This window comes from Paramacrobiotus metropolitanus, unplaced genomic scaffold (genome assembly GCF_019649055.1).
Source record: "Paramacrobiotus metropolitanus isolate TYO unplaced genomic scaffold, Prichtersi_v1.0 Parri_scaffold0000066, whole genome shotgun sequence".
Classification (NCBI taxonomy): domain Eukaryota; kingdom Metazoa; phylum Tardigrada; class Eutardigrada; order Parachela; family Macrobiotidae; genus Paramacrobiotus; species Paramacrobiotus metropolitanus.
This window is the reverse complement of record NW_026570286.1, coordinates 289714-311383: the sequence shown is the minus strand read 5'-3', so window position 1 is coordinate 311383 and position 21670 is coordinate 289714. Positions and strand designations below refer to the sequence as shown.

Below are 21670 nucleotides of genomic sequence, written 5' to 3'. Positions count from 1 at the left end.
TCGTGGTTATGTGCATTTACGTGCAAAATTTGAGGGAGATCGGTCCATAATGAGACTTTTAGTACACCTGAACGCTTTTAAACATTTTGGAATTTTGTAATAGCCATAACTCCCGAACCGAATGTTGCGCGCACAAACGGTTTTCACGCCCGTGTGTACAAATCTTCTGGCAAAAACGTCATAAACCGAAACAAAAATGTGTTTGAGAGTGCGCGAAAGTGAAAGTTTTCGTGCATGTACACGAATTCGGTACCATGTACAGGCCCACTTCCCTTAAATGCTTTAATTTTTTAATGCAACAGCGGCACAGCCTACCGAACTCAGTAAATACTAATACATTTACAATTACATAATACATTTCGCTTTCTTTGCTTAGAACGCATTTTAATGGTTTGTATCTTCCTTGATAATATTTTTCAACAAACGATGACGCCGTAGTCTCGTAGATTACGTCAGTTATTTTTTTGTAGCGGTCTGACAAAATATGGTAAGCCGCTCTAGTGGATCACCTTTCTGCACATAACAATCTTGCCCAGCCTAAGATTAAAACCATATAAGACAAAAACAAATAGCGTCAGTGCAGTTGTGCAGAAGAACAAAAAAATTGGCTCATGGTGTCGGGGAAAAACACATCCTGACACTCAACTACCTAATCATCCACACAGGCCGACATCGTCAAACGCTGATCGTGTTGGGATGGGTGGTGAGTGTGCGTACATCCCTAGCACAGACTGCTGGATGTACACTGTACACTGCTATGATTGTACGCGCCGGAACGGGAGAGAGCCGGCGGCTCGCAGTGGCAGGGAATGCAGCCGGGATATGTATAGGCGAATATATTGTATGTGCCGATTGTCAGTATGGTATTAGTGTGTGTGTGTTGTGTGCAGATGGGCACGCGAAAAATCTCACGCATGAAAAATATTCCTCATCAGTGTGTTGCCAATATCGATTCCCCTGTTTTGCTGCGAGTGTGGCGGCTCCCATCTGCACAGACTGACAGTGCCGCAGCAGTGCTGCAGAGAGTTCCCGTTTCCAGTATACAGGGGCATTAATTCTCCCGCATGGCCAGGGCGCACACCAACGTCGATTTCCTTCGCGTTTGATTCCCTGTGTTGTGTTTCCAACTGTGTGTGTATGCCGTACGATCTTGCATATGGCCCTGTGCAACAACGTCTGTGCGCGCATGTACGCGTACTCTTCCTTGTGTAAATGATCTGATGAAAAGTGAAGGGATCACAACGCATCGTCCACAGCTAATTTGCCCATAATGAAGTGCCGTTACATTCCCATTAATGTCCTCCATTGTCTCGCGTTGAATCGTCATTGTCGCACAGGGAGAATGGCCGGTTGACGGAGGGCGCGCAAACAGCGAGTGGCGGTGTTTGTTGGGCGAACGACGGTTGTCTCTGTTTTTGTGCATATGTGTGCTGTGATTGTCTGTGGCGTTGTGTGATCTACTCTGTGACCTATTATGCGATGATTACCCGAGCGATATTTTCCCTGCACAATTTTTGATGGGTTCCCCATGCGGTGCGGACTGGTCTGAAGAGGGTTTCATTGGTTGGGCCGGACCATTGTCATCGTCACTGCGCATCTGCTCTGCCTGCCCAACGGACAGATTACACGTCATCCGACCAGTTCGTCTGGGGACAATTGTCGTTGTGAGCGTGTGTGCCCGCGTGCCGTTGTTGTCGGGGGATTATTGTCATTGTGACGTACAGCTGTGGCCCGGTGAATTCATGACCGGACCTGTGTCGTCGTTGTCGTTGTCGTCGTTGTGCTGTCGCTGTGTGCTGCTGCAACATGGCGGACATTGCGCCTGATCTCAGCCATCTGACCGAGGAGGAACGCCGTGTTATTGAAGAAGTGCTACAACGGCAAAAAAATGAGGAAGAAAAGGATAAAGAAGTTGTCAAGTGAGTTGAATGTCTATACAGGGCTTTCTGTTCTGTGTCTCTCTGCTGCTGTGTTGGCCCTCGTCACTCTCGTTTGTGTATGGGCACTGTGTAGCAGCAAACGATGTAGCCGATTCAATATATCCCCCGAAAAACAGACCCATCGGGCGATTGTTACACTTGATGGCTGGCGCACGTGTTTAAATGGATAGAGCGGCCTCGGGTCAAACTTCTGCCGCTTAAAAAACCCTTCCATCTGATCGTGATAGACATTAATGGGTATTCAGATGAATTCCGGCCGCTGTTTTTCTCTGGTACTTAATACTTATGTCTTTTACTTGAACGTTTGCTCGTAAATTGTAATCAGGGAGCCGTTTCTGAAATTTACCATTAGGATAAATTCACAATTTCGGAAACTGTACAACTTAAAATTTAAAATTTGCTTTATTATGCTGGAAATCAGGCAGCGCATTTATGAAATTTACCATTAGAACAAATGCACGCTGGTCGAAAAAAATACCATTTGATACTGACTTCACTTCACTCGATATGTGCGTTGCTTTATACGTACAGTTTCGACAGTTTTGTCTTTTGGTTAAATATTTTCTTCCGCGGAAAAAAATATTATTTCTGTATAATTAGAAAGAGGAAATAAACAGAGGAAATAATTATTGTATCTCTATAATTAGAAAGGCAGTAATCTGGAATCGCATATCAACCTCATCGCATTATCGGCGGAAGGCTTGCTTATTGTTTGATGCCATTATTATTTTTGTTCATTTGATGAAGCGCGCCTCGGATTTAAGTAACGAGATCGGTTGTCTTCCTTCCATACAAAACCGATGACGGGTAGGAAATGAGTGCACCTCCGTGAACAAACACACGGACCGACGCCATCAGCGAACGCACGGCGCGCGCGCTCTCATATACACACACGATGATTTCAGTGGCCGGAATAAAATAGATCTCGGGATTGTATACGGCAGTTGTGCGAGGCGGCTGGGTTAAATCAGAGAGGAAAAGTGGCAAAGCGGGAATAGTTTATATGCGAGAAAGTAGGCCGTTACGGTTGGGGCGGGGTCATGTAGTGTTGTATGTATACAGCTGCTGATGGGGGAGCCGGGCCGAAAGTGTATATATATGACGGGCTGTTCCGTTTGGGCTTTTTATCAATATTATTAGGGCCGAGCGAGCGGGAGGGGGTATGATGTTTGATTTGTCATGGTCAGGCATACCTGCCACCGGTATTAGCTCTAGTTGGCCCTGTCAGGCAACAGGGCATGGGACCCGGGATGCCGGGACAATTGAATAATTTCTCCCCCATTCATCCGGCCATCATACGGCTGGATAAGCTCCTATCAACATTTGACATTTTGCTACTTAGACTATTCATTTTTTGTGGAGTGTTTATCGGGATTTTAAGCGAAAAATTTAACATGGCTTTAGAATTTGCGCGCCCAATGCCGGCTAACAAACCGCTCGAGCGGAAAGTAATCAACAGTAAATACGATAATAACATTCAAAGACTGTAGGATATCCTGAGTGAGCGTGATTATATCATGATTGTTTTAAGTAATTATTATTCATTCCAGTTTTTATTTGGATTATCGTTCTGGATACTTTTGTCGTAAAGGTACTAGCTATGTAGTTTTCATTTCATCCCAAACCGATGAAATAGTTTCAAAATAATAGCATTACTTTGAATGAAGAACTACCTTTCCCATAGGAAATAGTAACTTAATTTTGCATAAAAGGAGTGTTCGTACTGAAAACTTTATAATTATTCGTATCTGCCAAGGCGAATTTAACGTGTTGCCAAACTGGTGACGGCATGGTTTCCTATGAATTATGATCTAATATGTGCAGTCATATCTGTAGTGAATAACATATGCAGCATATTGGGTCGATACTTTTTTTGCGAGGAGATATGTATATGGTTACAATGGCGGAGCCAGAATGTCCAGTTTAAACGGGAATGCAGTTTCATCCTTCTCTTGCGCCAGTAGCGTTAGTCACTGACGGCAGCCAATATGATGTGATGGTACGAAATGATGATATGTATTGATCCATTTACTTTCCACAATATCATCGATCCCAATACAATGCAATATTACCATTAACACGTTCAGCTACGCATACGCCCATGATAAAGATATTATTAACAATGTAGGCATGCCGCGATATCATTCAGAAAGCACAACTGCAATTTCCTTTAGTGGACGCTAATTGTATAGAATTAACGAATGAAATTGTCTCCTGGATTGTTTTGAAGCGACACTGGAGAAACGGATAAAGCGTTTAATACGCCATAAATTTTCAAATAGATGTGGTACTGACAAAATCATTACATATAACCCATTGAACAATATTGCAAATGCGCTAAAGCTTTCTCAAACGTTGGCTGTAAAATTAATCAGAAGAAGTCTTGTACAGCCTGCGTATGCGCCAGCATTTATATATTTCAACCTTTTCGTTCGTTAATATATTGTGAACTGGTAAAGTTGAAACGAATCAGTTTTGCGCATAATTCTTTGCTGTAAGAAATTAAATATGACAACATAAATAAATTGCGAACAATTTTTGATGGCGCTGTTTGCTAGAATCTGGGCACTTTTGCTCACCACTGAAAACGCCTTTCCTTCTTTACGAAACGTAGCTTTTTTCTTTTTTTAGCAAAATAAATTAAAAATTTTAAGTACTTGTATCAGCCACTGGTCGCAGTCATACTACTGAACCTGACTGAAATGTGCATTAAGTAGTTACAGCATATTAAAAGACTCTCGGTGGCTTAAAGCATAAAGCATACACGGCGTATATCCGGATAGAATGATTTGAACAGGGCATTTTTGCCTTGCCTATGCTGCTTTCCTGCACTAATTCGCTGCATCCCAGACCCCTTCCACCAACCTTTAATCCCTCTCCCAGAGTAAATATGGTGACTTTTTCCGGTTATAATTCGCCGCCGATGCTATGACTGCATATTGCTATCATAATGTAGAGCACTGTTTACTGGAATAACAAGGGGTAATTGTTTGTAAAAACTATCCATCTGATGTGCACTATACTGAGCAAACTAGCACGCTAGGGGACGCTATTCACCGGTGTGACATTATCACCATCACCCGCGCCAATATACGCCAGCCATTTCGTGTGTGGGGATGCGTCTGTGAACGTCACCTCTGTAAATCTGGAGGAAATCTGTCCAATATTTCTTGTGACGAGAGTAGTGCTTGTGCAAGTTGACCCCAAAATTCGTTTATAATAATTCGGACCTTGTTAATTATCAATGTGCCACAATTTCACATGTATGAATTCTGGTATAGTGCGTAATTGGTAAAGTGTAACACGGTGATCTGCGCAGAAATCTGGCTGCGGAAGTCAAGCAGATGGAAGAGCGTGTCCAGACGCAGAAACTGCAGCCGCATCCCTTTGGTGGCCTTATGTCCGATCCCGACAAGGAAGGACTCTGTGATATTTGCCAGAAGGTCAAGTTTGCTGATGGTATTGGACATCAGTGCAACGTCTGCCATCGTCATAGCTGCGCCCGTTGCGGCACTCGAGTACCCATCAAAAACGGCAAGGTGAGACCCGTAATTATTAGGTGTCTATCCTATTGTAGTTATGACCTTGTTGTGATGGACTGATGGTACTGTCGCTCGAGCAAAGGTTCTGCGATAATGTCATAAGATAAAGCGCATGCTGTGTAGTATGTGTTTCAGACAAATGTCTGTATAAACAATTCATTTTTAATGAATATTTTTATGGTAAAAAGTATAAGAATGCGCTGTGGTTTACGGTTTTTTATTCTAATTAAGTTGCGCTAGTGCACAGCGCAACGGCTATCGGTCAGTATTTCATTGTACTAGGTATCAAGCAAACCCATAGCTAATTGAGTAAGCAACTATATTATGCAAAATTATCCTGCAAATTCACAACTTCTGTGTTGTATAATGTATTTTGGCTTTTATTTTAGCCTGGATAATGTAATCTGAAAAAAGCGCTGTAAGGCTTGCTGATCGGGAAAAAAACGCATGTGTAGCGGTTTCAGATAACTGGAAAAATTCATTTATATTTTTTATAGTACTTGCGGGATTTTTTCTTGATGCCTGGTGCAAGTTGTATTAGAACTGATTACGACAAATTCTTCCTCAAATTCACTAATCGTGTGTTTCTGTGTGAATGAGCGTACCACAACAGAAGTTTGGTGTGATATTGAATATTACAAACATATCACTATCAATGTTTTATAAATCACAGACGTTTTGTGACAATTAACTTATTGCTGCTCTGTTAACGCTTTAGTTTACGTGGACCTGCATTCTGTGTAAAAAGAAGCAGGAATTGCTCAAGAAGACTGGTCAGTGGTATCACGGCAAACCGGAAGAGCTGCTCTCGGGCAGCAGTACTGCCGGCAGTATTGGCGCCGCCCCGGCCAGCAACAAGACACCCAACGGTCCGCAGCAGCGCTTCAACGGTAGCATGTCCGCCCGTGGGCCTGGTGGTCCCGGCGCGCCCGGCGGTCCGCCGCATCCCGGTCTCCGGCGCCAGCTAAGCCACGATCCCAGCCAATACCCGCCATCGGGCGCCGGTGGCCCGCCCCTCACCCAACACCAGCGCCAACAATCCCTCCGCCGTCACGGCACCATTGACCCGGGATACGGGATGAGCCAGGAGGATGAGATGCGGCGGCAGGCCTCCATGCGCCGGCGCGGCTTCGAAGTAGACACGCCACCCGGTGCGGCCCCCGGAGCCGGGCATGGTCCCGGTACACCGCCGGTAACCTCCCGTACCCGTGATCCCTCCCGGTCACGTGCCCTACCCGATCCGCGCACCATGCAGCAGGACTTCCATGATGAGCGTAATCGGACACGGCAGATGCCGCGGCGACCGGATTCGCAGGTGAATATTAGCGTGTGCAAGTCAGTGTGGGTGTTCGGGGTGTAACGTTACCCCGCACCGAATGGAATTGATGCCGTATATACGTAATTACGCCCCACGCGTATGGCCATTCCGCTGCGCGCGGGGTGTACAGTATATATGTTGCGGTATTAAAAGTCAGAGCTGGAGCGCGGAGCAGTCGGACGGGGCCGACTGGGTTTTATCCTAGCGGATATTTGTCCTGAACAAACATGGGGAGAATTCGTTTAAACATCGTTAGCTGAGGATCAGACGCTGTGTTCTCTGTGCAATATCCCGTATGATATGATCTATTGGCTATATGTATGTGCAGTGTACCGTGCCGAGACCGTATGTGTGTGTCGACATATATATAGAATATATATACGGTATTGTATTTGCCAATGGATACGTCGCTGGGAATCTGCGAGCCGGCCGTGGGATGGCGCAACATATGGGTATCTTCTTCTCTGTGTTAGGAAAAAAGATCGACAGTGCACTTTGTCGATTAAAGGGTCTTTTACAATTTTTTTGTCAATAGTGGGTTGCGTAAGTATGCAATGTGCCGTGTGGGCACATTATAGGGGGAAGGTGAATACGGCGCAGCGACACTGTGAAGTAGTCCATAATCAGAAATGGATAACATCTTTTCTCAAATCAGAGACGATTCGAATAGGTATTCAAAAGCAACATAAGTTACCTTTGAAAAGGTAGAGCAAGTTGGCGGGGTAGAGTGTTGGGTTGTTTGCTGTTTCTTGGGATGGGTCAGACGTTTTGCAGTCAGTGAGTCTACCTTCTCAAGCATCAAGCAGCGATTGAATGCATTTAGGATAAGATAGTATGGACCAGTATCCAATTTTTACATTTTGTATCAAGTTTAATTATAAATACTTTTTATTATAACAAAAAAAGTTCTATCGTCAAAATTTTACGAATGCTCAGCAGTAAATCTAATTTTCTTGAAAATGATGATGTTATTATGGAATAAGAAGGGGAAAGAGGAGGCGGAAACGCCAAAGCGTCCCACTAAGTCGGTAATCTGCATGATTTCATTAATGAGTTGCACGTAATTGCGGTAATACGCTGTTCTATTTGTGAACTCTATAAAATATTTCTGTTTAATAACTGACATATATATCGCTTTGATTTTTTTCTAAAGAAACGTTTATTAAAAATAATATTGTTGTTGCAGTGCTATTTTAACACCAAGAATTGTACAGTAATGTTATCTCGCTCTCCCTGTTTTATACCGATAGGCGATAACCATGAAAATCCCAAATTCTATCGGTTGCAGAGCATTTGATGGAGAACACCGTTCTGTTCTAACATGAAAACTTGATTAGACAGCTGTTTTTCTAATGAGTTAAATTTTATACAAGCACACATGCACTGCGCTAGGACTGTGACCTTATGGGTGATGTCCAATACATCGCCAGCGAGATAATTCGCCTACAGGTGTAAACCGTGTAATTACAAATCTGGCAATGACTTCAGTTAAGCCAGCTTTGTCGCGTGATACAGGGGGCTTCGCGACGCGGTTTGGACGACAGCCGTGAGCAAGGCGGTGCGCGTCGTCGCACCCAGAGCTACGACCGCTACGGCCAGCTGGAGCGGGAATACGCCGGGGAAGTGGACGCCCGCCGCGGTCCCTACGACAACTGGGACGCGCGAAACCGAACTTCCGGCCAAACCGGTGCCGGCTCATCGCGATACGCCAATGTGGATGAGCGACGCCGGGCGTATCAGCAGAATTCCTTCAGCAGCTCCGAGGAAGAGATGCGGTCCAATCTGTCGGATTTCACCGGTGATGATGGCAGTATTCACAGCTACCGCAGCGAGTATTCCACGCGGACGCATCCCGGACTGCGGCATCCGGTCCGGTCGGGTCGCGCCGGCCGGCTCTGGCGGATGTCGTCGCAACAAGAGCCGGATTATTATCAACAGGAAGGAATGTACGATGAGTCGCGATCGGTATGTTCGTTTTCTATAATGAGATATTGATAAAAAAATTCATGCATATGTTATTTAATTAAGAATGTTGGCACTTTAGTAATCGATTTATACAGTGCATGCATTTCGATCGTATTCTTTGGTCGGTTGCATAACCTGCATTAATTACTGTAGGTTCAGCTAGGTTGTAATTTTTATTAAATTAAAATTATTACAATTTACTTTGAGTTATGTTAATGACATCGAGGACGTCCGCCTTCGTATGAAATACAGCGCGCTGATAGATAGGACGGTCTGTCAATATTACAAAAGTGCTTTTGTACTGTTGTGCCTAAACATGAGGAAAAACTGCGCATCGATAGCGCATTTTTATCGGGACAGCTGGGCATTTTGTGCCATTTGAAAAGGGTCGAAGGACAATTGTGTACCGGGGTCTCGTACACACTGAAGGGTCTATACATTGGGTGAATATGCAAATCGTGGTGGTAGTTAAATGTGCAGATGAATGGGAAGTTGGCCGGAAATCGCTGGCTATAGTTCTGAACTGATCGCTAGCTTAACGCCTAACCAGAGAGTTACAATTCGATGCGCTGCTTACTTCCTCTCTCGTTCCCTATCTCTTCCTCCCCGCCCAGCTCCCAGTACCCGCTCCTTTTTACACGTACCCACTATTCCCACCATCCGCGCGGGCGCGTGTACAGCTGACACACATATCCGATCGATAGACAACCAAATTGTAATTCACGGCAATGATCGTCTTGATTATGCTCTCCGACACAAAGCCCCAGTACACATACACTGACGGCAGCCACCGTTACAGCGGAAATTCTAAAGCCTTGGACTTCATCCCAGCTCAATTATTGCCGAAAATGCCATCCGCATTATAGACTGTGCATTCACGAAATAGATGCTGAATTCCGCACGTAAAAGCCGGCAGAATTAAAGATAGATCATAGATTAAATGTTGGATTTATTACATTAATTGTGCGGAATTGTAATAGCGTTTGCATACGTGCTGCGGAAACTGAAACCGGAAAAATTGAAGATAGGGCGTAAGACATCTGTAGATGCGGAATTTATTAAATTAATTAAGCGAAATAATAGTAGCTGGTACATACGTGCTACGAAAATTGAAGGTTTGCTGTAATTTCGTTACTGCGTTGTGTAGCCGGCAAATGTCACCTGGCAGCCGAGTGCTGATGGCCACCGTCTAATCGGCCACATGATCCTCCGGAAGTACACGAACGAACTGACACGTGACGTCTCGCGCTCCATGAATTCCGCCACGATCTTGGGTTTAAAGGTGGAAGGCGGCAAAATGACGGCCAGCGGGCGCATGGCGGCGCTGGTGACCCGCGTCAAGCCGGGCAGTGTGGCCGATGTGATCGGGCATCTGCGAGCCGGCGACGAAGTCCTGGAATGGAACGGCACGCCGCTGCGAAATCTGACCTTTGAGGAAGTGTACGATATTATCGGGGAGTCACGTGAGGAGACGGAAGTGGAACTGATGGTGTCCCGCAAAATGTCCGACCGCGATAGCTACGGCATGCCGGGCGCGGGGGTCGACGATCCGCGCCGTTATTCGCCGCGTCCGCGGGGCGGCCGCAGGAGAGGCGGCGGCGGCCCGCCTCTGGAGTTCCCGGCGGCCGGGGGCACGGGCCAACCGGGCGTTCCGTTCGTCAGTGGGCGCATCCAGTTGAGCTTCTACTATTCGCATTCGGATGCCCGCCTCACCGTCACCGTCATACAGGCCGCCGAACTGCTTCCCCGTCCGGACCAATCCTATCGCAATGCCTATGCCAAATTGTATTTATTGCCAAATCGCAGGTATGTCTCTGTGCATTTATATTTTGATTCGTTTTCAAGGCATCATACCATGTGAGTGAAGTTCATTCTAATTTGGTGGTACACGATATATAGTACATACCATTCCTATTTTTAACCGCTGACTCAGTACAATACTTATAATGCGAAAGTGCGGCACAGGCAAATAAGTCGCTCAGATATCTACCTGTAGTTGAAAACAAGTTGCAGAAACTATAAGTGGTCGATGCAGGTCATTATAATAAACAGTGTAATAAGTAATTAATAACGGAAATCTAAAAAAATTGTAGGTACTAAATTAATATCTTACAGTATTTTATTTTAGTCTTACAGTATTTTACAGCACCAACGGTTTGTGGAATTGTATAGTATCTGTATGCTAAATCCGGTATCATGTAATACGTAGTCTGGCCTGGCTTTGACTCTGTATTTATTTGCCCTTGAAATTACAGCGAGCAAACGAAGCGCCGCACAAAAATCATTTCCAAAACCAACGATCCACAATGGCAGCAGATGTTCCATTACGCGCCCCTAAAAGAATCCGAACTGGATGACCTTACACTGGAAATCACCGTATGGGATTATGAGCGCTACTCCCAGGCCAACAACGAATTCGTTGGCGAAGTACGCTGATTAGCGATTATCGATCAAGCACACATATACAGTGCATTCCATTACGACATTAACTCCAATTAAATCTCTTGTAGTCCTTGATCGAGCTGGCCTCCGTGGCACTCAACGACGAACCGCGTTGGTTCTATCTGACATATCCCGACACTGGAGTTGATGTACGTCATCATTGTTGCAAAATTAAGGTCACCGTATTATATTTATTTTGCGCTTGGCGCGTACAAGTACTCTGTAGTCTGTATATAATCACACTGCATTATGCTAACGTTCTTCATGCATGGGCTTATCGGTTTTGCAACCGGATGTCGGCGATTTACTTGCTCATCCCATTTCCTTCTCTGCAGACCCGCCGTCCTCCGGCCCTTAATTACGCGGAACCGGACTTCAACAGCATAGCCTCGGCCGAGGGCTTATCACCTGCCGGAAGTTCGGTGTCCCGCTTAAGCGATATGGACTACATCTCCGATCCTGATATGCTCGAGGGTTGGTGTCACATTGATCAGGCTTTAACGCCATCGCAACGCCAGAAACTTAATACTTTCTTTTCCGGTTTCACGTTAAGATTTAATGGTTGAAACGGGTGGAGCATCAATCACAATCACGCACCTTAATGCTTTTATGACACGATTTGGAGCCAAACAGTCATCAAGCTGCAACACACTGCGTGCTTGGAAATATAGCAAAATTTTTTAATCTTCGGTTTTTATAATACACTACAATAAAATGAGCGTGGTATGCACAGTATAATTTTACTAGGCAGTCCTACGTTGTCATCTACATAATTAAACTGATTGCGCGGGATTTTAACATAGCTTTGGATAAGAAGTTGTAAATAAACATCTTTGATTTTTGCAGCTGGTCCGCGTCGAAAACAGCGGTCATCGCGAGAGCAGCGCGAATACTGGGATCCCAGTCGCGGTGTGGGCAGTAGCCGGCAACGGTATGGACCGTCGGGACTGCTCGAGAGTACGCGGTATCCGGAGCAGCAGAGTCCGCGCAGTTATCGCGATCAGCCGTACGATCAGGGTACGTAGGTGCCGGTATACCTCGGCAACTGCTTGGTCCAACCAAACGTTAATGCTTTCTGACTTGTTCAATTAATTCCCCGTTGCAGATCGTCGCAGTCGACAGCCGACCGGCGGCTTAGCGGATAGTGAGCTGCGCTCGCAACGCTCCCATCGCCGTTCAGCCCATTCGGCGCCTCCTGCTGGTCAGGAGAGCTATTATTACGATGAACAGGAAGGGTGGGTAGTCCAAACTTAGCAGCACAGGAAGACGGCAGTTTACTTCCAGCTGATTATCCACACAATTAACCATATGACTGTTATTGTGCTAAACAAATTATTCAAATGCGTTTAGTGCTGCGTAATTGATGTGTCTGTGCAGAGTGTGGGAGAGTACAGTGAACAATGATTTGATAACTGCATCATAATTCATAAGAGCACTGCTTTTTTGATGACGATGCACTATCCATGATGCATCGTTTGACGTACATATATATCTTCACAGTGTTTGTTTATTTATTGACATGAATAAACTAACAGAAGGAATACCGCACCACACATCTATCGCGCGTCGAAAATACAGCTTATCGCATAGTTGGGAAAGGGCATACTAAAAATTAACGACATTTTTCGGTTATGCGTCCATATGACACCGATACGTACTGTAATGAAACTGGAATTCAAAAACGCTCTTCTGGGCATAACTGTATCTGTATTACACTATAATTTGTGGACTACGCTGCCATAATTATTATAGCCAGCAGTTTAATAAAACAGGACGATTTTTGAAATTTTCATAAATATCGATCTAATGATCTAATGGTCTAATGATATTTGTACATGCATAGATCACCTCCCGGTTCTCGCCCAGCATCCCGAACGTCAAACTCGGCCCGCAAACGTCAACTGCCCATCCTGCCTGCCGCCAACCCCTCCGCGTCGTCCCCCCGCCGTCCCTCCCTCAACGCTCCCCTCCCGGGTGGGGGTGCTGAGCACTATGACGCCGTCGCCTCCCACCTGCACTCGCCGCACCCGACCGCACCCGCCTCTCTCTCGCCCTCCTCTACCTCGCGCCACAGCCAGCCGCGTTCCACTGATCCGCGGGATGCCAAGCCAATTATGCAGGTAGAAGGAGCGCTTACGCGAACTAGGTGCTTAACCTCCTCTCCCCACTGTGCTGTGTTGTTTGCCACTTGACGCTGTCGTCTGACTGGTCTACAATGCTGTCTCTTTTATACTCCCTTACAGCTTCACAACGCGACTCTGAAAGTACCCGGTGACCCGGATGATCCCAGTGTTATTATGCCCTCCGCCCCGCCCCTCAGCCCCACCACCATCACGGTCACCACCACCACCACCATAGTCATCATCATCCGCCGAAATTGGAGCAGTTATTAAAAAACAGCTCACAAGAGGAGAACATTGATCCGCGTGATCGGGAGCGGAGTGGGACGTATGGATCGGGTGTGACGATCAGCAGTACCGGCAGTACACCGCTGCTGTCGTCCGGCGACGTGGCCGGACGCGGCGCCGGCAACGGGAATACAGCCATGGATGCCACTCTCTCCGTCCCCAGCGACCAAAATGATCCCTTCTCCAATACACGCCATTCCCGCTCGGCTAGTCGCCGGTCCATGAGGAATACCAGCACGTCGCTTAGCCGCTCCAGTGAGCCCACCAGTAAAGCCGGCGAAAGTGATTTGGCCCTGCTGGTGCCTGATCATCATCGCAGGAAGCTTAGGTACATATTACGGAATTACGTAATACTGCCGGATTAGTCTTGTCTTATATAAGCGACTTGTAATCCATCGTAGGATCATCTGCGCGTAATTTTTTATGATTATTCTGTGAAAGCAAATTGTTATGTAATTGGATTATATTATATTCCCTCCTGTACGAACTTCTGTTTCATTTAAACTGCTCTGTTCTTATTTTGCTCTGTTCTTTATTCTTATTATTTGACATGACCGTTTATTATTTTCAGTACTTTCACTGTGCCGCCAGCATATCATTTCGTATTTTTTCGTGTTATACGACACATTTTCTACGTACTCAGAAAAGGGACAAACGCTTACGAAAATGGTTGTGATTTTAGTGATTCCGTATCGCGATTACAAAGCCTGGATCTGGATGACACCGGCTCCCAAGTGGGCGCCGGCGAACCTCCTGCCTTAGAAAAGAGCACTAGCGCTAGCGATGTGTTCAACCGCAAAAAGGAGTTCAACTATGATGAATTCGAATCCAAATATCTGGCCCAAATGGAAGAACGAAATCGCAAGGGCGTCAGCTCCAAAGCCGCAGCCATACTCGGCTTGAAGAAAGGTCAGTGCACCGGCACGGTGAACGCATAATTATATTCATCGCAAACGTTTTCTAGGTCTGGAAAAAACATGGTCATATTTTACATGATTTCCGAAATCTAAGCTGATACTACTTACTAATACTAATGACACTTGTCTTGTATAAGTTTTACTTGGAATATTGTTTTTAATTAAGAATTTTTTACAGAGAGCAAACGACCGACTTTCACCCGAAGCGAAGAAGTCGGGCATCAGTCGCCGGCCTCCATGGTCAAACAGATGAGCAAAGATTCGAACGACGGGAGCGTGAGCAGTAGCGGTCACAGTTACAGTCGCAGTCAAAGCCATCTTGCCGAAGCCACCCATCTTCTCAACTTCGTGGAAGGGCTCGGGCCCGGTCAGTTGGTGGGCCGACAGGTTTTGGCGTCACCATGTCTGGGTGAACTGCAACTGACGATTAAGTACCAAAAAGGGAAACTCGATGTGGAGGTCATCCGTGGCCGCGGACTCGTGCCACGCCAAGGCACGCGCGTTCTTCCTTGTAAGTGCTAACTAAGCCAATTATTCACCTGCGAGTCATAAATATTAGCTGAATATATATACGAAATACTTTTAGGCTTTTGGTCAGTTAATCGTGTTTGCTTCGTATTTGTTAAAGATGTATCGTCACATAAGTGTGTTTTTTGAGAAATTAAGATCGCATTTGCAGTAAATAATTATTCAGTAAAATAATTATACCCTTATATTGGCAGTATGTACTTCAGAACTATGTAGTTCAGTGTGTTAGCGTAGAAGTTTTTGCATTCGTATTTCGTTTATAATATCAGGCATCTCTTGCTTTTAAATTTGGTCGGTGAAGCAAAGCTTTCAGCCTCCACCTTTTACTGCCTTTATCAGCAGCTAGAATACATAAATATAAAAATCTGTTTTCGGCCATAGCGACATATGTGAAAGTCCAGCTCATGGAAGACAAACGCATCATCGCTAAACAGAAGACCGCCACCCAGCCGCGCTCCCTGAATCCCCCCTACCGGCAGGTGCTTAGCTTCACCGACGGCATCGAACACCGCATCCTGCAGGTGAGCGTGTGGGGCGATTACGGACGCATGGAGAAGAAAGTGCTCATCGGACTGGCGCTGATCAATATGGACGATCTTGATCTGTCCAGCATTGTCATCGGCTGGTACAAGCTCTTCGACCCGGAATCCCTGACCAACACCCACTCCCGCTCCGCCTACCCTTCCAATCCCGGCGTGCCCATGTCCATCGAGGAACGCCAGGCGCAGCGGGCCCGCCATCAGGATGTCAGCTGATAGTGAATGTTCGCTGGTTGTAAATGTGTAACCAGCAGCCGAATATCAACTGTTCAATTCTCTCTCGTTTTTCTACTTTGATTCGCAACTGGTTCTTTCCGATTCCCTTGATACTGTTATCGGATGGTTTATATTATTTGGTATTTGTGATGCAGAAATGAAGGTTGATCACTATCCCACGCGACTGGGCCCGCTGTGCAATTCTGACAAATATTTAATCCAGTTCAACTGTAACAGATTTAAAAAGAGGACCAAATCACGAAAAATTTTCAGCCGAGTTTTACCCTTCATGGGAAAACGATTAAAATTTAGCATTAAATTCGGGTTACGTGATCCGATACACAATGCACACACGCACATTATGGCCCCAACATCCGCATCCTCAGCGACAAACAGATCAACAGTTTACCAACGCGCAATTTAAAGATAAAAATTTTATCAATCACTATACTTCTATCATTCAAACCAAACTGCATAACAGCGGGCAATATGCAGCGTCTACTGCTGTTTAACATGAGGCTGTTCGGGTGGTGGATTATGGCGTTCATCCGCAAATTTTAACATCTCCTGCAGTAAGTTCTACAAAAAACACATCAAAATTAGATAACAGATTTGCTATAATAATACCCAAACAAATATGCTAAAATAATTACATAATTATCGAATAACGTTACCTTATCGGTTTCGCTGGCTTTCATCGCCAGCACATTCCACCATTCGGGATCATGCTGCTGCACTCCGAGTACGGTCTGTTTGAAGATGGCGAACTCGTCAACGGCATTGGTATCCAGTGGTGTGGTAAGTTGCTTCAGTGTTTCGGATCCGTAATCCTCCGAATAATAATCGTCCTCATCGTCGTCCTCTTCCTCTTCGGGCTCATCGCCCCCCTCGCCTTCCATTTTGTCCTGGCGCTTCGGTTTCTCTTTAACGTCTTCATCGTCGGTGTGCACGACATCTTCCTCGCCTTCGTCATCCGTCCACTCATCTTCGGAATCCGTATCCGCGTGAGTGTACATCCGCTTCAGACCCTGAAAAATGTTTTTCTGTCAATAAAGCAAAACTACCACTTACGAAATTGTGGTTTAGCCATTAGTTAATGTTTGATAAAACCCCACTATTTCCCACTAAACTAAGAAACAAAGTAATAAAACTTTGTGCTAAATTGTAGAGCAACTAAAAAAAATTAATATTCAACTAATGCATCCTTCAAATTCGAGTGAAAAAGTCAACATAAGTCCCTGGCTAACTGCATGGTGCATGCACGAACGCTTGAACATAAACTATGTATACGGTACCTGGAAAAGCTGAAGCGATGCTGGAAGGAAATTGGGCGCCAGCGCATGAATAGCCGGCATCCGCAGCGTCGCCGGCAACTGCATGAACAGCGTCAGTCCTAACACCGCCAACTTCCGGTCGTGGATGCCGAACATACAGTCGATTTCCGCCAGCCACATGCTCAAGAATTTGCTGATCAGCGATTCACCCTGCGGTGTGGTGGCGGCCTGCAGGAAGGACAGCACCGACGGTGGATCGTAGTACACCGCGGCAATAATCACCAGCAGTAACTGCGTCTTCAGTTCCGCCATCAGATGTTGCGAGGAGAAGAGTTTCTTGAAGACCAGCTCAATAATGGCCGGTAGAAACTGGTTAATCTGTCCTTTGTACGTCAATATAATCACCTCCAGCAGTTTAGCCGCATGGCACTGTGTATCTTCGCCGGCTTCCTCGTTGAACAGCACGTGTTCACACATGTGGCACATGTTCTTCACTCGATCGGGACCACCGATGAAGCCTTCAGGATCTTTTGTGGCGTAATTGTACAAACAGAGAACCTACAAAACATTTCGTCATACCTAACTATAAAACGCGAGAACAGACAAAATGTTTACCATGTCGCTGAAGTAATCCACGCCAACATCGCCCTTGAATAATATCTGTGAGCAAACGTTGAACCCTTCCCATAAAGTCGGCGATATCCGTTTAGATGTAAGTGATGTCAATAATCCAAACATTTCTTCGTAGAATTCCGATAAATTATGCTCCAATATGATCTGAATGACTTTTACGACGATCGGTGCTAACTGAGCGTTCAGTTCTGGCTTTTCTACCGTGCAGTCATTCAGCAGTTCCAATGTCTGCAACACTGACATACCGGTCAGGACCGAACTCCGTTCGTCGTCGTTATTCTGCTGATCTGTTCTATGGACAATATTCTGCAAAAAATTGTCATCGTTACGTACAAAAACCTGAAAAAATAATTTTATTTCAAACTAAACCGTTAAAACACGAACAATAAAATATAACAACAACCTCAGTACAAATTAAAAGAACCAAAAAGACAATTTTATTTCAGAATTAATGAAATTATAAAGAACCATCTAGATTATAAAATATTATAACAATTAATCCCACTGGAAAATGAAATGACACATCACACAGCTACAGAAAATCATACCCGAACTCGAAAAAGCTGTATGTACTTACATACCCGGCATATTCAGCGAAAGGAACAGCTCACACCATTTTGTTAAAATTGGATTAACAACATTTGTACAAGCATTACCTGAAACGTTAGCAGAAGGTGTGTGGCAAGTTCTGTCGCACACGGCGCCACCTGCTCCGGGAATTCCACAACAAACGTCTGCAGCACTTCGGTCAGTTCTTCGTAGTTGGTCAGGCGGACCAGATCCAGTGCCACCTGGAGGACACTGATCGCATGGGGCCGTAAGAAATCTTCGGCGGCTTTCTGATTATCCAACACTTCATTCAAGCACAATGCCGCCTCTACCCGCACCGGTAAATGTGTGTCTTTCATTAGCAGTTGCAATGCACCGTCCAACCCGGCATATAAGTTATCCTTATTATGATACTCCATGTAAGAAAACTGGCGGAACAACCACACCGCACGGAAGCGTATAAAGGGATGGGGATTTTTCATTTCCGGAAAACCATGATTCACCAGCAGCGATTCCACGCTGTCTTTATAAGGCTTTCGCTTCATCAGTGTGCGTCCCATTACACCTGTACCGAAAGACGTACGATAAATGCACGTATTATGATTGACAAGTCCAAACAAATCCGAAAATTACCGAAAAAGTGCAGTGCGCCATCTTTGTCATTGGGCGATGATTTATCGCTGCCCAAGGCAGCAAATGTAAAATTCAGGATATCCGTTAGCAAATTGGGGTGTTTCCTGCACATAGTATGTAGTAAATAGGAGGCGGCGGATTCGGCCGACATATATTCCATATGGATATCGGTACGCGATAAGATCCAGTCCACCGGATCGTCCTGCCACAGTTCGGTGTCCTGTTCCGTGAAACACATCAAGGGAAAGACAATACGGGATAGAAGATCGTGAGCATGGGGTTTGATGAGTTTCCAACAGGATGGCACCTGCAAAAATAATCAATGATTAATTATTATCCGACATTGCCGGTAAATATTGCCCTTTATTAGCAACTGCAAAGCACCGTCTGTGGCTTTTCCTTACCTTCAGCGCTTGACGGATATATGTCAATCCCAGCTGGAGACATCGATTGGACACGTAATGTCCCTGGATCTTCCGATCCAGCAGCTGGAACACCGACTGCAGAATATCCTTGGCTAGTCGACCCACGAAGAATTTCGCGAATCCATTGTATTCTTTGCGCACTTCTCCCGGTGTGCCGTAGCGATCGAAGATCTTGGTGCATATATGTAATGCCCATTTCTTCGATTTCCACCAGATAGTATCCATGCGCTCGTCTTCTTCTAACTCATCCACCTACAACAGGGAATGTCACATCGTGTCTAACAAATTGCAGTCAGCTTTGACAAACTGATAATACATTAAAATTAAATAAGCAGTCTTAGTCTATTTTGAAATTGAATAAATTAATTTTGATTTCAGTAATATATTTTACCTTCGGTGGCACAGGCGCGTCGATAACATGGCGGATCGTATCAATCCATTTTTCTGTCGCTTCGAACGTTAGTACATCCTTGGGGAAGTCAATTTGGGTGTAGGAGTAGAAGATCTTCAGGCATACTTTGATGAGGGAGTACGACGCTTCCGACAGATCGGGAATGAGCTCACGGACCCGTTGTAAGAGGAGAGGATGTAAGAATTTCATGGCTTCATCGATCGCTTTACACTCCTCGTTGGTTTTGTACTCGAATGCGCGCACCAAATGGTACAATGCTATCAATGCCCCATACCTATGGCAGCAACGTTGTTAAAGAGCATGAATATGGAAAAATTGGACAAATCCAAAACCAAGCGAAGCTGGTGTCACAGTGAAGTGCGTTTCATAACACACCAAAAGCAAACTGACAGTCACGTAAGCTCTGATTTCCCCAAATCTCAAAAAGCGCTCTTCCGACAAAATTAAACCGCTAGGCTAAAATTGGTAGAAAAACCATAAAAACTTTATAAAAAATACAATTAAAACTCACTTGTAAAAATCTATTAATATTATGTACCAACTATTTCCAACAAGGTTCTTTAAATGTGAGAAACGACTTGTACATTCCTTACCATAGTTCATGCTGAGGCGAGTGCAGACAAAAATTAACTCGCTGGACAATAGTCGTCCATTTATCGGGGAAATCAGATTTACAGATGGTCTCCAGTGAGACAGCCATCTGCGTACGCAGGACCTCAGCGCACTCGATGGTAGCTTCGAGCACGCCATCGCGCAGTACAGCACGATCCTGCTCGTGGATGGAAAACGGTGCGGGTTCGCCCTTCTCGCGGGCTCTCTCGATCTGGATCTCGGTGGGATCATCCCAATTGTGAGAGATATAGTTCTTTAGATAGATGGCCGCCGCCTGCCGGCTCGGTAAGTCCCCGTGGGACCTGATGTGCTGGAGAATCAGCGGGCCGAAGGAAATCACCTTCTTCATCGACTCCAGCTGCTGTTCAGCGGCCGACCGGCTCGCCGGATCCAAAGTGGCCGCAAACAGATTAGCAAGGTTCTGAAGGTCCATGGCTACCATCGTAGACTCCAATGACGTAGATTGTACAAACTCTGACAATATTTTCCAATATTTATGGTGAAACAAGTTCTAAAAATCAAAACGAAACGCAGAGTTTCTTGAAAACTGCAAGCAGAGCAGTACGCATTTAAAGCACACTGGTACGTCTTTATGCACTGTATTGGTCCAATGAAATTTGGATAACTTTTGAGCGGGTGTGACTGGGTGTTGCAACTGGCCAATGCAAGCGGAAGCGAACCGGTATACCAGTTCTGAATCTTCTACTTCGTACACGTACTGCAGAAATTAGTGCTTGCTTAAAACCAGTGTTTAAAATTAAGTAATACAGTAACTGCATACTATTTTATTATAATGCATTTTTGATTTTTATACTCCTGACAGCCATTACGCAGCTGCTGTGAGTTATGCGCTCACACAAGTATACTCACAATTATGTACAGTTTAGTGTCGAACTCAAAATTCTGAATAGTTTCTTGGTTTCAAACCAAAGAACGCTTCAAAATAATAAGGACACAAAATGTATAATACTCTTATATCTATATATGTTTTGTGTATCATTGTCGAGTCTTTCCATGTACAATACGCTATACTTTGCCACTTTGCATGCTGTGCAGTACTTATAATTAATTATTCTTTTGCTATTTCGTTTAGTTTGATCGGTTTTGTCGGGTGTCCACTGCCTAAGATCGTGCTTTCTTTTCAAAATTTACGTATGTAAAATGGCCAACTATACAGATAAGTAATGTAACGTGTTGCATAAGCTCTTCGAGATCCCTCACAATCGTGTCATTCTGTATTCTGAATTAATAGCTGATTGGTGAGAGACATGGCGGAAGCTGTGTGGCATTAAGGATTTGACACCTTTGTCGGTCCCA

At 45.1% G+C, this 21670-nt stretch overlaps 2 protein-coding genes across 2 annotated transcripts; one reads left to right on the top strand and one right to left on the bottom strand.

Moving 5' to 3' along the window:
• Nucleotides 1–876: 876 nt before the first annotated feature.
• LOC129594229 (regulating synaptic membrane exocytosis protein 2-like) lies at nucleotides 877–16080 on the top strand. Its single transcript, XM_055490848.1, is given in 16 exon segments — nucleotides 877–1919; nucleotides 5260–5479; nucleotides 6201–6797; nucleotides 8316–8765; nucleotides 9913–10571; nucleotides 11021–11192; nucleotides 11276–11356; nucleotides 11543–11681; nucleotides 12054–12224; nucleotides 12313–12442; nucleotides 13051–13327; nucleotides 13451–13600; nucleotides 13603–13943; nucleotides 14298–14524; nucleotides 14711–15043; nucleotides 15442–16080. Coding segments are annotated over 16 exon segments (4434 nt in total). The 5' UTR covers nucleotides 877–1806; the 3' UTR covers nucleotides 15816–16080.
• LOC129594228 (importin-8-like) lies at nucleotides 16014–20924 on the bottom strand. Its single transcript, XM_055490847.1, has 9 exons — nucleotides 20335–20924; nucleotides 19721–20015; nucleotides 19309–19581; nucleotides 18905–19211; nucleotides 18379–18836; nucleotides 17705–18028; nucleotides 17111–17647; nucleotides 16490–16843; nucleotides 16014–16394 (listed from the first exon to the last, which is right to left on the bottom strand). The coding sequence occupies exons 1-9, from the start codon at nucleotides 20793–20795 to the stop codon at nucleotides 16314–16316; spliced, it is 3090 nt and encodes a 1029-aa protein (XP_055346822.1). The 5' UTR covers nucleotides 20796–20924; the 3' UTR covers nucleotides 16014–16313.
• Nucleotides 20925–21670: the final 746 nt, after the last annotated feature.